Genomic DNA, 17,102 nt, shown 5'->3' with positions numbered 1-17,102 from the left:
TTTTATAGACTGGGCATAATTTATTTATCTTGGATTTTGTGATGCAGTGCATTTGTTTTTGCCACATTTATTAATTACTATCATTATTATTCTTATGAATATAGGATCTCATACTAACATCATTTCCAGACTATAAGCTGCTACGTTTTTCCCACTGCATTGCGGCCGGCTAATGTAAGGCTTTTTAGCAAAGGGTTTCAAAAGAGTGGACTTCGGCGTGAAGATTAGACAACGAAGGAGACATTGACAATGACAATGAAAGGGAGAGGAAGTGTGTGCGAGGCCATCCATTTCAAAACCAACAATAAGTATATGAAGTGTCACATTTAGGGTAAAGAATTTTTAAACTCTGTGAAACAAACAAAAGGTGGAAGTCATTCTTCACAAATAAGAGAAACATTCCCTCAACAATTACTCCAAACAGAATGCAAAGAAATCCCATTTTAAAAATGTTACATCATGAGGCACATTCTTCTTCTTTTTGGCTGCTCCATTTGAGAGTCAACATCAAGGATCCTCCTCTACTAACTTATGCACATCCTCTTTCACAGCATTACCTTTTCCACTCTTCCTTTTATACTCCTCATCACCAGGACTATATTCAACATTATTTATCCGGTGAATGCACTCTTTTTCCTCCAAATCCACATTATCTCACTTTTGCCATACCTTCTCTCTAAGCTTCTTAATCAGAGGAGCTTGGAGAGAAAGTACTTATTTCTAAACTTATCCATGTTTTTCAATGACAAAACAAATCTTAGTATCTTACTCTTTGCCTTCTGTTGCTTCTAATTTCTCCAAGTCATGCTTCATATCAGGTCTCACTGCTACTTTATGAAACTTTGTTTAGTTTTACCTCTATTTTTCTGTCACAAATCACTACTGGTCTGTGAACCTGTCCACCTCATCTGGATTCTTTTGCTCAATGAGTATCATTCATGCCAACACCAATGAAAAGACAGTACTTTGCAAACAATCATGATAAAATGTGTCAGTATTCTAATATTTATGAGACTCTCACAGTTTAAAAGTGGCAACAATACTGATGTTAAAAATATTGTAATTTACATAATTTTATTGGTTCCATTTTTATAATTTACATTTTACAATTTTTACCTTTTGCAGTTGTTTTAATTTTGTCATATTTTTTTCTCAGTAGTATGGAGTATTATTAGCATAACAAATTATTCACTAAAAAGTTTGGATGTAATGTTAAATTTGTTTTGTTAATACATTTGCACATTTAAGAGAAGAGTTAGGGTTTTAATACTAGTGAAATAATCACATTCATAACTACTTTATTGCAGCAGATGCTGACATATAACAGACTGTTTTGTGAGACAGTTTACAGATAAAAACTGTTACTTTGTTTTAACATTTTGAGTTCTTGTTCCATTTTTGCACAATTTTACAGATAAAATATGTAAACAGATAGCAGCAGTGATCTCTGAAGTCTAACTCTGACAAATTGAGGGAGATTGAGACAGACAAGGCATCTGTTGAGTGACAGAATATCAGGAACATAAAGGAGGCAGAGACAAAGAAAAAAAAATTCTTTAATATTATTCCGATTTTCAATTTCTGCTCACCCTGGCCTGCTCCTCTTGCCTACAGACACATGGACAGGCATGCAAACACATTCACAAACTTGTGCACATAGAAAGCACCTTATTTTTTATTGTATTTTTTAAAGGATTTCTTGGATGCTGGTGGCCTTTATTTCACAGTAGATTGACATGAAAGCAGGTCGTGAGAGAGTGAGAATATATTCAGGAAAAGTCAACTGGCTGGGACTTGAACCCATGAAGGCCAAGCCAAAGACTGAGGCCTCCAAACATGAGTTGTGCGCTCGACCCCTGCGCCACTGCCAAAGTGTCTTTCTGCTCAGAAAATGTTTCCCAGCAGTCTCGCAGTCTAAGTGCTATGGCAACAGTTTGCGTAGGTTCAAACAGAACACTTTGAAATATAGACATTAGTAATTTTAGTAAAAACAAATGCATCTTAAAATAGACACAAACAATATAAGCATGTGTCGTTATTTGTTTCGTTAGGTGCATACTTTCAAACTGCAAAACACGTTTCAATAAAAATTCTCAGAAATTGGTGTATATCTTTTTCTCCATTTCTGCTTTGGTGACTTTTGTCTACTTCTTTCATAATGCCTCACATTTTTCTAGCTGAGAGAAAACAGTTTCATAATTCTACCATAAAGTGCTATAATATACATGAAAATTTTACAAAACCCCCTTTATATAATGTACAAAGACAAGGGGCAACAAAAACAAAGGAAACCATGATGGGGAAAAAAAGATCTTATGTATTACAACATAGAGAATAAATAAAACAATGAGCTACAGAGATAGCTGCATATTACATGTTGCATCCAACGTCTGGCAATGGCAACATTTGGATGCTCAAAGCTTAAGGCTGAATCTTTCAGAAAAGGTTTTGGGACCTATTTGGCAGTCCTATTAATCCTGTGATACAGCCGCGACCTGTGTAGGATCTTTCGTGAGAGCTGCAGAGGCAATCGCTCCCATCCAATCCTGACCAGAATAAAGAGGGTATGGAACATGGATGAATAAATAAATCTCACAAATTAGGCAGGTTTATGTTACTCCAGCTGTTAGTCTAGAAAGAGAATCAACAATCAACTGAGAAAACAGCTGGAAACTCCATGTGCGCCATGGTCTGTGTGTTTTAATATATTTACATTTAGAGTTGGGTTGTTTTTTTAAGGTCAGGTTCTGTTGATATCTACTTGTTTAAGCGTATTCTTTTTTTTCTAATTTATCTAGTTTATCTTAATCCCTGATTATTGTATTCTCTTTATAAAAGGGGCATTGTTTATTTCACATGGAGTTTTATTTTCTGTGCATCCTCAATCTTGTTCATTTTTGTTTTATATTGTTGTACATCTTTTCAGATTTACTTTTTGTTTTGAAAATTTAAATAACGTTAGCTTTTTTCCCCCATCGAGTTAGCCCAGAATTCTTTGTCCCCCAACCATAATATTTAGGTGTTTTTTTTTCTTTTACTTTAATTACTCATTGTTTCTGTGGTTTCTCTGGGTGAAGAACTCACTAGTACTTGTGCCACTATTGATGAAACAAAACACTGCTTTGGGACACTGCAGGGACAGGACGAGTTTCTGGGAGTAAAGTCTGTGATGTCATGGGGACCTTTAAGACCAGCAAAGAAGATGCCAGACCTTCAAAACTACAACACACACATTTGGCCACCAAAATTGACATATGCTATGACAACTCAAAGCGATCTAAAAAATGTGATAATAAATGTCCCTTGCTTTAAAATAGTACAGGTACTATTTTTTCTTTTAATTTTGCAATAAATATTTACAGCAAAATAAATTCTTGTTCACAGCAGCCAAAGCACTGGGGAACAGTACTTGGAACATACCTTTGGCTCACTAGGGCCAAATTCTCAGTGATGAAATAATATAGAGTGTTGGCTACCTGTGCTTCTGATCAATACAATGCATTAGGGTTGTTTTTTTTATTAATTCAAGTTTTTTGTTTTGTTTTTATTTATTTATAGAAAGTAAAAATGTGATTGCTTTGATATTTAGCTTGTTTTCTCTATAACCATACCATGTTTTTGTAAGTTGCTTTGTGACCCTTTTTAATACAGTTCTGTCTCAACAAAACTATAGAATGATCAAATTGTGAATATTTTCCATGAATCATGAAGTAATAGAATTTAAAAATACAGACGTTTCTTAAGAAGACCTTTAATCTGCTTATTCTTCTACTAAGGCAATAGTCTCTCAGGCAAGCAACAGCTGATTCATACTTCTAAAACACGGACACAAAATGCTGAATAAACATAAATGTTAGAAGCACAAATGATAGCCTGCCCTTGAGTTTCAAAATTTTTAAGTCTGTTTCACTCTTACAAAAGAAAAAAAAATAGAAGCAACTTCTAAATAATACATTTTCTGTATTCTATTATTGTACCAATTTCAGCTGAGCACTGTTGGTGTCCAACAGAGCTAATGATGCACTACACCCTGGAAAGATGAGAAAGATGGAGCTCCAGCCGCTCCTGAAAGTGTTGAATTGTTTTCATGTGCTGAAAAAAAAAATATTCCTTAAGTAGAAAATAGTAGCATGAACCCAGAATGTGTGAAGGCAGCAGAGAAAACAGGAAGGTTGGCTGCAATGTTTTGATGTGCTAGCTGGGGAGTCATTATTGTTTACATAATGAATTACGATTTAATAAGCTTACCTCTGAAACTATAAAAGTCATTGCACTTACCATAAAACCAGCAGGACATTGAGTTTTCAAGTGGTAACTAGAGCAAATGTACATCTCTCTACATACAGTAAATTTAAAGAATGTACTCTTTGTAAATTCTTGGATTTTGTTGGACAAAATATTGTAGTTGAAGACTTCATATATGAAACATTTTGGTATATAAAAAAAATATCTACCTTGTCAGGCTAAATCTCCATTAAACATATGAATTACCAAGATAAGAATCATCCAGTATTTAGAGCTCCCGTTTTCTAACTTAGACCAAGAACGCTCATACTTAATTTACATAACAGATTATTTCATTGCAAAGTTGGTAGAACTGGGAAGTTTCTACATGCAACATATTTAATTTCACATCAAGAACAAGGATCCAAAGAGGTACAAAAAAATGTCAATTCAATTTCAGAGAAAAGCACACTTGCACACAGCACATTAGGTCTGTTTCACAGGACAACCCATTACCACCCTTTGAAGTGTGTGAGCTGTTAATGGCTTTAGATCCCATTCAGGGAAAGCCTGTGTTCTGTCTGGCCATTAGGTATCTGACTCAGTCTGCTGACTAAACAAAACATGTTCTTTGCCCTTTGGGTGTTCTCCTTATGCTATTGCTTAGGAGACAAAAGTATATATATTTAACAGTTTTGGTTTCTTTAAAGTTCATGATTAATATGGACTAAATGAACAACTTTTTGAGAAGCTCTAACTTAGATAAACCTTTTAATCAGTGCTTACGTGTTGGAGCTACATCCACGCAATAGACAAAAGAGGCCAAACTGTGATATGTTTTCCTTGTGGCAGTTTGAATTCCTCCATTCAAATCTTTCACGAAAAGATTTGAGCCACATATCCAATAGTTTCAAAATCGCCTGGAGCTTCTATTCCACTTTTACATCATGGACGTGAGACAGGCATACATCATAATTCTGCACCAGAAGAAGTCAGATTCAGGAAATCTGGAGGTAACCAATCTCTTAAAATGAAGTTTGTGCCAGTGACATGTAATCCCACATCACAATTTCATCATTCCTGGTTGTGACTACACAATCAGGCTTTTCTACAAAAGTTGCAGGCAATACTCCACAAAAGGCCTTTTTTGGGTAATTTTTTATTTTCTTTATTTTTGGCTGGCTGTCGTGCCTATTTGCGTTAACTTGGTCACTTTTTGAGTCATCTCTGATCAAAGATTTTTTTTGCCATCACACACAATCTACAGTTGACCAAATTATGGGACCCAGATTGGGCTTTAAGGGCAGCACTTCACACTGTATCCCTTAGAGTACATTTCCTTTGCCTCCAATTTCTCTGTTGATCAAATTGAACGCTTGTCTTCTATCTGACTAAAAGGCAGTTTGACTGCAGTTCCAAAGTGCATATTAACTATACTTTCCATTTTATACAAACATTTTGGAGAATGGTGAATGACAACTTCATATATCCTTGTGCCAACAAGACAAGTTTACACTTACATTTCTGAAAAACATGAATTTGGTAGGTACTCTCTGAGTGGAAATATCTTCAAATCACATCAGAAATGTATTTGGTCTTCTATGCAATATTCGCTTAACTCTGAGCTCACCCCAGTCACAGATTAAATATGGGATCAATCCTACTCTAATCTGTGCATGTTGACCATCATTATTTTATTTGTGACTAAAAAAAAATCTTGAAGACACGACTATCTTTCAAGCAATGAATTTAATACTAATACTGACTGTGTGTATGGGTACTAATTATGAAAGCTCATCATGAAATGCAATAGCAGGCGTTTATTATACTTCTGTTTGATGGAGGAATTAATGAAATTCCAAATTAATCAACTAAGTGTTTGAAGGATTGACCTAACTAAATACACTGCTGATAACTTTAATATTTCTGAAATGACTGACAATGGCTCTGATTTGAGCTTATTATTATTAAACTCACACAGTTTGATGTCATATTTTAAGTACATTTCACAAAGGTCAGGATTAATAAAAATACTCCTGAAGAGTACATGAACAAAATGCATTACAGCAAGGAGAAAATGGAGAAAAAAAAAGCTAGAAAGTTACATAAAGACTCAATCTCTTTATTTTGTGAAACCAAACACCAAAACAAACCATTCCAGATTTAGCTGAAGCACATATTGGTGCTGTTTTAAAATTTAACATTCATTGAGATATTGTCTCGAAGAGAACCTTAGGTTATGCTGGACTTCTGCCATCTTGCAATGTTGCATCTTTACAAGTATGGATTTTGTTTGTATTTGAGAGTTAATTTTATTGTTCAGGCTGAACAATATTAGAAACTGTTTTGTCTACTAAGAGAATTTTTACAAAATTGATAAAGCTCAACATGTGTTGATATGATGATTCAATATCAGAAGTCTGATTAGTATTTTTAGTTTTATCATCTTTTTTATCACTCAATAGAAGAGAAATTAAGAACTGACATTAAGCATTTGCACATGTTTAAACTCTTGAAATGACAAAACTGTCAAGGAAATACTCTGCCTATGTAGAATATCAGTGGACGTCGATCATATGTAAAAAAAATACAAATTTAACCGAGTGACTATGTCTAGTTATGACTTAAAAAACCTCATCAGCAAAGACATACAAAACAAAAAACATATAATATACTAGTAAAGAAACTAAGAAAGCTGCATAGAGGTAAAATATAGAAGACGGTATATAAAAGAAAGTAGAAAAGGAAGAAGTGACCCCTGTCAGACAAATCTCAACTCAGAGTGTAACAGCAACTTGAACCAGAGCTAATGGACCACACTCACATCTATCCTCAACTCTTTTTCCCCTCCATCTTGAACACACACAAAGTTACATTTTAGATTCCACAAAAACCCACTTAAATATAATGGGAACAAGACAAAACACACAATCTTTCTCTTTTCTACAGAGAAAAATATATGTGACATTTATTAAGTGTTCTACTGAGCAAGTTATTAAAGCTGAGCCCAAAATAGTAATTCATGAAAGCAAGACATTAGGAATGTGATGCTAGTTTAAAATATTTCTCAATGTTTGGATTGTTTTTATTACATTGTCAGAATATGAACTATGTAATAAGACGTTCTTCAAATAGACAGAGTTCAATAAATTTATCATTATTATTGTTATGGGAAGACTAAGGATGAGAAACAGTTTATTACTTACTTATTCAGAGATTATTTGGGCAAATCCTGTCAATACTGCACCACTGTAGAAAAGTCTGTCAGTCTTTCTGCTTAGCTTAGTTGTTACCATCAGGTAGCAATGCCTGTAAATGAGCTTTCAGGACAAGTGCAATGTTTACCTCCTGTATGTACGGTGGTGTGTGAGAGAAATAAAACAGTACAATTTATTGCTCCATTTAACTTTTTAACCAGTCTTACAAAACTACTCATTAAAATATGCAAAAAATCTCTTTATAATTTCAAGGAAATCTCAGCCCGTTCTGCATTTTGTTATGCTCTATACTAATTCTACACTAAGTATTGATTAAAAGAAAATAACACCTAAGCAGAAATTGTGGAAAGAGTACGGAAATAAGAGCAACAGTGAATATCTCTGTGGTCTCCTATATTCAGAAAATAAAGCTTGGAACTCTTGGTAGCCTCCTTAGATCTGGTCACCTAACATCACTGGGTTATTGTGGAAGAAAGGCCCAGGTCACCCAATAGTCACAAAGACTTATGGACACAGAAGAACCATCCATAACACGAAACCTTGCAAACTCCACCAATTAGCCCCTATAGCGGAGTGGCTGGACAAAGGCCCTCCTTAACATGCTGCAAGGCCATTCATTTTATTTGTGGTGAGAAACGAAAATCAGTGAACCTTCCTGCAACTTTTTGCTTTGAGGTCCAAGCATCATGTCTGGAGAAAACAGACACAGCCCATTACCTGACTAATAATAATAATAATAGTCCGAGGGTCTGGTTGTGCTGATCATGGTTACACACATGATAGCAGTGGCTACAATGTAGTTCACCACCAGCAGTGTGTGAAAGACTGAATGCAGCTTAAAGCATTTTGATGTCCTCTGGACTGGACGAAGTGCTCTAAAAGAGTAGGCCATTTACCTATACTTACATCTACTTAGACTCACTAAAATGACTTAAAATGGAAGAGAACTGATGTAGCCCATCACTCTTCATTGAACTAGAAAGCTTCTCCACTGAAACAGAAGAATTTGAGAAAACATTCTGAAACAGGTCTGCAAAGCTTTTCTGACCCATTCCAGGTCGGAAAGTTTTTGGCATAAAGACAAAAACTTTAAATGCTCTCATAGTTTGAGTTCTTCAGTTTTTTTTAGCTCTTGGAGGATCATATAATCGGGCATGTTGTCGAACAGCTCATCGGTAGCGGTGAGGATTAGAAATGGCTGCAGCTGCACGTCAAAGGAGGAGCCATCAGCAGATTCTGGGCTGTCACTGAGCACGGTTCCCTTCGCCCCGGGAGGAGCGATGGACAGCTGGAAGGGTGTGTTAAAGTAGTGCTGCTGTTCGTCAGAGCAGTGGAGTCCGGGGCGGACCCTGGTGGTCTTGTAAAAAGTTGTGTAAAAAGTTGTGTTTGTCATTTGGGATACTGTTATAAAAAGTGGACAGGCACCAAAACATTAGTGGCACTGTGTGGGTCATGTAAATGGTTAGCAATAATGCAGCAGGTGCCAGCATGCATTGTTTTTTTTTTTGTTTTGTTTTTTTTAAATAAGCTTAACTGTACTGCATCTGAAAATTAAAACCAATTTGTAATTTTATCAATTATGTTTTTGCACTTGTGAAAACAATTTAAACAGATAGAAAGTTGTATAATATAATACCTTTTGATGCAACACACTACATATTTCAATGTTGTGGAAAATTTGTCCTACCCAAAAGAAATGCTGAGTTAGGGCTAAGAATGAGAACTGATGGGTTCAATATGATCCAGCTTCTCCACTGCAACAGAGATACACTCATACACGTGTTTTCTCTTTCTCACCTTTCTGCTCCTCAGAGTCACAGGAGTATACAGCTCTGTTTTTCAAGTGCCCCAGCAGGCTACCTTTCCATTCTATGCCTGAACTCTTCCTCTAAGTCTAAAAAGACAAAACAACAGTGTTTCTTCCAAATAGTAATTCATTTGGCCTGTAAATAAAGTATTCAAGCACTTTAGAAGAACAAATTGAATGTAAAGGCTGAAAGAAATAACATTTGCCTTCACTTGAGCGCAATGCCCTTGTTCACAGCACTTTTCCACATGAGTTGGAAATGAGATATCTGACATACAGTATGGCCAACATAGACCCATACAAACACACAGGCCAATAAACCTACTCTTTCACATACACACCTTTAAACTATACTAATTGTGTATTGTTTAATAAGGACAAAGTAATGCAAAGTAAAAGAAAGACAAAAAAAAGAAAAACAAAAAACGCTTTGTCTACAGGACATTGGTATCTACAGTATTTGCGTGAGTGATGCCAAGACTGGTGAACAGATGTTATGCTTTGGATTTTAAAGTGTAATCCCTAGATTTATTACCCATCAGGCAAAAGTTCAAAGGGTTAATGTTGCTGGATATAGGTTAAACATGAGAAAGGAGAGATGGAACATATAGCAGGCTAAGTGCTCAGGGTAATTTGCAATAAATTCAATGGCGACTTTAAATTGGGGGTAGGAAGGGTCCTTTCTTCCAATTCCCAACACTCATTAAATTTATTAAAGACATCAATTTATTTAAGGTTGGGAGGTAAAAGCATCAATATAAGCAGGTATGTCCAGACCTCTTCCTCTCACTCCTCAAGCCAGCCATGCGACGTAAACTGACTTGTTTTGGATCTTTTAATACTAGTGGAATAAGTCTAAAATATGTCACTTAGGAAGAAGTCTGGAGTCAAACTTACACAAGAATAAACAAATTCATATGACTGCTTTCAAAGGAAGAGCAACTCTGAAACCCTGTAAATGGCTGACAGCCAGCACTTTCCCTGAGGATAAGCCCAACAATCTCCTAAATGTCAGCATTGATTGTAAACACATGGAGCAGCATGGTTAACAGATAGTGCCTAATGGTGCAAAGGTCCTGTTTTGAAAGCCATTTCTACTCCTCAGTGGGTTTTCACCTATACTCCTATGTTTTCCCACATGCATGTTAGGTTAATTATGACACTCAGTCCATTGAATGGGTGGCATGGTTGTGTTACCCTGCATTGTCCCTAGCGATTGTCCAGGATATATTTGCTCTGGCGTGATGACAAGCTGGGAAAGGCTCCAACTGGGACAGGCTCCATCACCCCGCAACTCTCAAATGAATAAACCAGATATAAAAAATAAATAAACGTATCTGCTTGTGGCTCAAACAGTGTATAGAACCCATATTAAATTTCAAATGATCAAATGATCAAATATATTTAACTTACATTTTGTATAAGTCTTCAGGTTCCTGACTATTTCCCCTGATAATTCCCCTTACATTGATTACTTTAATTGAAAAATAGCTAAAAGTGAATAAGGATGTTGATGATAGTGAGGCTGTATTAGCAATTAAGCAGTAGGGAATTTTTAGACCTACATCTAGTTCTTTCAAGCATTTTTGCAGCTTTTAGGTCCTACATAGCAATGTTACCAACAATGCAATCACAAAGCAAATTTAGTAAGTTGTTGAAAAATAGCCCCTGGTCACAAAGTACTGTTAATTGTATTAATTTAGGTATTATTTGGTCTCCATGTCTTTAGTAAGCTATTTCATCTTAATCATTATTTTATATGTTCCAGTAAATGCTCTTTACACTTCTATATAATAAGATTAGAGAATGATGTATAAATCAGCTATGCAGCATGAATAAATAATAAAGCTCTTAAAATGCTGTTAATTGAAAAAGACACAGCCAGTTCAGTCTTTTCAATGACCTCATGGATGAACTCTCACAAATGCAACAAGGACTAAGCAAAGATCAGCACTGGAAGTGTCAAACCAAGTCTTTGTCATTTCACTGATAAAAGAAATACTAGAAGAGAAGGTGGTATTTATGTTCCCTCACTCTAAATCAGACATTTTGTCCAGTGAGGTGGACCATTTTTGATGACTGCTACTGAGAATAACTTCCACTAGAATAAACTTCCGATTCATATACACTTAGAAAACACATACACTTACACTGTCAAATACAGTCAAGCATGAAGAGAGTACCTCTGGAGATGGATAGTAACTACTTTAACATTCTAAAACTCTGTTGGCTGTTTGGTTTTTAATGAATAGCTTTCACATTAGAAAGATTAAGCGATCCAAACAAGTGTGTGTGCATGTGTGCGTGTGTGTGTGTGTGTGTGCGTGTGTGCGTGTGTGCGTGTGTGTGTGTGTGTGTGTGTGTGTGTGTGTGGGGGTGTGTGTGTGTGTGTGTGTGTGTGTGTGTGTGAGCATGAATAGAATAGAGCAAAAGAGAGTATTATGTCATTTGTGTCCCTGTTTTTGTGGGAACTAAGTGTTATGTTACTGACATTGTCAGGGGAATAAAACTGTATAAGTTGTGAGTGAACATTTATATCTATGTGTCCTTGTTTCAATACTGGAAACGGTTGATAGGCTAGTAAAATTTATTTTCAAGAAAGACATTCCAATTTTTCAGGGAGAAATTCCTCCACTCACTCAAGTCTTACCAAATGCCAGAACTATTTCTTTCCTGTCACTGAAATGGAGTATGTTTATTATGATTTGTTACAAGCCTCTAAGAATATTTGGACGACATTTGGGAAGCAGTTCTTGGTAATTATGAAAGCAGCACTTCAATGCCTGATAAAATTAGAATTAGCTTTTTAGGATTCACTGTGATGGACCGGCAATCTATTCAGGGTGTACCCTGCATTTTAGTCAATACTGCAGTGGATAACACACAGTGAAACATGTAGATGCATCTATTCCAATCCCTGAGAATCAAATTGACAGGGATGACAAACAAGTGAACCACATACTCTGATGTGTAGCATTTTGAAGGATTGACACTGGGATGCTGACAGCCATGGACTTCCCCTAACCTACTATCGCCTAACTACACACTCATTAAAAAAAGCATGGACACTTGGTGGGCAAAAAAAGATAATTCTCTAACACCACCAGAAGCTTGGAAATATTTCACTAATAATTAAGAAAAATATCCAACAGTCTGTTTTGGCTGCTTAATTTTTGCAGGGTCACAGAGGGACTAGTGCTTATCACCAGTCAAAAGAAAAGAGGCACGATACACGCTGGACAAGTTGTCAGTCCATTAATTGGAGAAACAAACAAACAAAAATAAAACATGTACACACCCACAAACCTAACTTAAAACAACTAATTAACCAATCATACTTTGGAGGGCAAGGAAGTACTTTGAGAGGAAGTACATACATGCAATCAGAGGGCACAAAGAGCACACTTACGATACAAATATGGAACCTTCTATCTACGAGGGAACAGTACGATTATATGCTCCACTATCCACCCTGCATGCAAGAGGTCTCTAATTTTTAAAAGTCAAGAGGTTCTGAAATATTCACAATTTGATGTACAAGCAGGCACATAACTCCCTCAGAAAAACAAAAAGTAGGAAGCCTTTTTTTTTCAGTTTATGAACATTTGCAATCATGAATGAGACGGAGAGGCATGTGAGCCGACAGGCTGAGCAGAGGAAAACTGATGAATAGAAAAGGCATGGGAGATGAGCAATGATTGGGCCCCAGCGATAAAACCAGTGAGTAAGGAGCTATAGAATCTGAAATACACAGGAACTCAAAACAAGCAAGGGGTTAGATGTTGAGAAAGGAAAAGAATGATGAACGAAACACTTAGGACTCAATGAAGTGAAGGAGAGGAAGAAGAGGTAGAGAGACAGGTGAATCATTTAAGTACTCAAGGTTGAAGCAGGAGATAAAAAGGCAACAGGACATAACTATTTTTTGTTTTGGGGGAAGAAGATGGAGGGAAAAAGGCAATAAAAGGCTGAAATTATGTACTCCAATAAATGTCAAAAGGAAAAGTGCAAAAGAGGGCTGCATTTTTTTAAAACACCAAGAAAAACTATTTAGCTTAGGCTAGTAAGATAAACATGGTGCTGCAATTAAATGCAGTACTTTTATAATTTATTTGGTTTACTTTGCTAAATGCATGGTGAAACACACACACGTACACACGCACACAAAACACAAGCAGGTGCTCACACACTAACAGCCAAACATAGCAACACACCAAATGCAGAGCTACTCTAATCTGAGCCAAACCAGTCTGCTTCCTCCTGCCTTAATCCTATCATTATCACCCCCCAATGGGAGCATGTTAGACATGTTCAGTCACAACACAATGATGTTGAAACAGGTTTTTCCAAACAGTTTGACTAATGTGCTAAATCTGCAAAATTTCAAATTCAATTTAGATCTAATAAAATCCAAGTATGTTATCACGCTTGACTCTAATGGGAAACTGACATATACTGCAATCCAAAATATCAAAAACATATGCCTCAAAGGTTTTGTTGGCATTTTATGTTTAAGATAATCACACCAACAAATTAGAAGATGATTTAATTTCCCTGCTACGGGAACTAAAAGCGATGTACCCATTTTACGCAATCACCAGTAAACAAGCTGACAAATTGGAGACAAATGACAAGTGCTTTTTAGTAAAAACCACAATAAAAAAACCCATGACAAGCAGTCCTGACTGATGCTTGTGTGAATTACTTGACCAGCTTAATGAGATGAAGACAGGCTAAGCTCATTCTGCATCAGACAGACTGTATGGGTAGCCTACCCCATTTAGATTTACTCACCCACAGTGTTACTAACAACTTAAAGGTACAGCTTTATTTTTTTTTACACCCAAGAACAGTGTCTCTTACTTACACTTGTAGAAACTCAGAAACTGTTTCAAACAGAAAACAAACAGATGTTTAAAATAAACTTACTGGTCAATCTACCCCATAAATGTGTATTGATATTTTTCTTTATAGTGAAAGCAAAAAATCAAGGGCATTGATTGGCATTTTTCTCATTCTATTGAAAACAATCCTCACCATTTTAAATTGATCATCTAAACTATGAACTCACTAGTTCTGGATAAAAAATTTTCATGTTTTATTAACAAAAGATACATATGAACTAAAATGTACATGCAAAAGCAGTAAACATTTTGACCTAAACTGCCGTGTTGCATGATGATGTGTGCTCACTTTAAAAAAAGAAAAGAAGAAGAAAAAAAAAACCCCACCACAATAGTGTTTCAACAATTGCAACATAAACAAAAACTAAAATATCCTTGTATCTATCCGAATAAGTGTAATTGATCTGCTGGTAATAAACACGCAACCTCTGAAAATGAATCATAATGCCATGCACTTCTTTCTATGATTATCTCTGACCACAAAGAAAGAAAAAACAGAACCCGAAGTTCAAATAACACGTTTTATATTCACTTTTTTTTCTTGCTTTTGTTCCACTTCGTCTTCTGTCACCGCACACAGCCCCACACACACGCACAAATCGCTCGCAGCAGCGTCTCCCTCTTGTCTCCTGTCAGATGGAATGATTAATGATGCGCGACCCCGCAAACATCCATCCAGGACCGGAGAAACACGAGCGATCACCGGGGGAATCGGTCTCACTGAACCTTTGGGCAGAGTCTCTGCTCGCCAGACCTTAATCGAAGGAAGCACGGCTAATCTCAGTGAAGCAAAATATGACTGCTGCTATTATGGGTGACAGAAAGGATCTTGCAAGGTTCATCCGAAAACAACCAGAAAGTCAGTTTGTTATGTATGGAGAACAGCTACAAGGCTGAGAACTGCAAAAAGAGTTTGAGACAGCGCGAGACAAATTCTAAAATAAATAAATGAATATAAAGTTAAAAACCTCCTTTTTAATAATAATAATAATAATAATAATAATAATAATAATAATAATAATAATTACAATACTTGCGTTCCGGTAGAGTGTTTTCCATCCACTTAACAATAATGATTTGCACTTGGTGTGGAGACTGAAAACAAGCGCACTTAAGCTAACGGGGGCCAGTAGTATTCACTGTTTTGTTTTTATGTTTTGTTTTTTGTTTGTTTGTTTTTTTTAATTGAGAATTTAAGAGAATTTAAAACATTTCCATTTCATTTGAAGCAAACCTGCATTTCTAAATTAACGTGTGAAAATCAGCAAATAAAACAAGAGCTTAACTGTTTCCGGAACAGACTACCACGAAGTTGCGAAAAACAAAAACAAAACACCGCCACTTAAATCCTGGTACTTCCTTAAGTATCTCAGCCCCGGCTACAACACTCCCAAACCATACTGAAATCTCAATCAGCCAAACATATGTGTGCTAAAAAAATATCTTGTTTAAAGATTCTGGTGGGCAGCACGTGGAGATCTAAACTCTCCACGTAAACCTTCTCCCTGTCTCTTCCTGCAGCCTGGCACCGTCCACCAGCACACAGAAAGCTCCGGTTTGCATCGTTGACACAATCTGATTTCATATATGTACTGCACCCCAAAACAAATCCAAACAGAGAAACATTAACAACTTACGGGTTGTTGGCAGAGCTCCGTGAACACTGTTGACGTGGCAGAAAATCCACAAAACGAGGGGTAATAACAACGACGGACTCTGGGCAGGCCGGTGCATCTTCGTGGCCGGTGAGGTGCGCAGGCAAACTGGAGCGGGACCGCGGAGCAGAGAGGCGAAATCGCCAGTGAGATCCGCCAGCCTCGCTTTGCCACTGAGGACTGACAGAGAAGAGCCTGGCGCAAGTACTCTCACTCTCCCGCTCTCTCTCTCTCTCTCTCTCTCTCTCTCTCTCTCTCTCTCTCTCTCTCTTTCTCTCTCTATCTCTCTATCTCTCTCTCTCTCTCTCTCTCTCTCTCTCTCTCTCTCTCTCCCTCTCTTTCTCACTGCCTCACGATGATGTAAGGCTCACACCGTCAAATAGGCTGGTCTATACTTGCAAACGGAAAGCAATTATCCCTGCCGCGATTTCGCCTCCTTTTATTGCGACTCCCGACAGGAACAAAATAAGCGAGTTTTCGCGTGCGAGAACGACTTAGTACGACTACAGTGTACAATGAAGGCAGTGGTAGTTCAAGAAGGCATGACAGTGCGCTCTGGAGCTGATCTCTCGACTCCTGCTCTCCGATGCGCTGTCCGTGGTGCTGAACTTATCCCACTCTTTCCGTCTCTCTTCTCTCTCTGGTTCTCTCTCTCTCTCATCTCTCTTGTGCTCTCTCTCTCTCTTTGTGTGTGTGTGTGTGTGTGTGTGTGTAACTCGAGTTCCAGTCTCTTGCTGCCAGACAGTGCCCCCCTCCTTCTTTGTATGGTGGTGATGTCCCGGAACTTGTACTTTCCCCTCAACCCGAAACCCATTGATATATGCACAGGATTTGGAGGCACCACATACCATAGGCATTAAAAGTCATGTTAGAACACCAAGCTCCAGCGTATTTCACTGGAAGGTGTAAAAGATCAGAAAGCGATTTCAACAAAAAAAGTATGAGAAGAGAGTTTAGGCCTCCACATTTATACCCACTTCAGTCCACATATAATTACAGATGAAAGGCTTTGTGCCATGTCTCTCCCAGGCTTTTACATAAACATTAAGGAATCTTTGACCACCCTGCTGAACCATTCTATTGTAGCCTCAGTTCCAAGATTGAGGCTGCTGCTGTCCTTAAGATAAGATAAAAAACAGACTTAGTTTTATACCAGTTAATATCTAGTGCACCCCCCACAAACACTGCCATGTTTTTCATTTAATCAATTGTCAAAGCAACTCTAGCCGGCCTTCCTGTAACTGATAGAGCTTTCCTACATTATGATGCTGCCACCATCCCATTTGGAGAGTTT

General features: G+C 37.1%; 1 protein-coding gene across 2 annotated transcripts in view; it reads right to left on the bottom strand.

Moving 5' to 3' along the window:
- The window catches only part of cntnap2a (contactin associated protein 2a), a 266,864-nt gene extending 250,892 nt beyond the window's left edge, over positions 1-15,972 (bottom strand). For both annotated transcript variants that reach the window (XM_055037488.1, XM_055037489.1), the window contains exon 1: positions 15,791-15,972. In XM_055037488.1, the coding sequence (XP_054893463.1) occupies positions 15,791-15,887 (97 nt within the window). In that variant the 5' untranslated portion in view covers positions 15,888-15,972. The remainder of the gene's footprint in view (positions 1-15,790) is intronic.
- Between the last annotated feature and the right edge of the window lie 1,130 nt (positions 15,973-17,102).

This window comes from Poeciliopsis prolifica, unplaced genomic scaffold (genome assembly GCF_027474105.1).
Source record: "Poeciliopsis prolifica strain line A6 unplaced genomic scaffold, Auburn_PproV2 SCAFFOLD012, whole genome shotgun sequence".
Taxonomy (NCBI): domain Eukaryota; kingdom Metazoa; phylum Chordata; class Actinopteri; order Cyprinodontiformes; family Poeciliidae; genus Poeciliopsis; species Poeciliopsis prolifica.
Note: the sequence above shows the minus strand (reverse complement) of the source record. Positions and strands in the feature narration are given on the sequence as shown.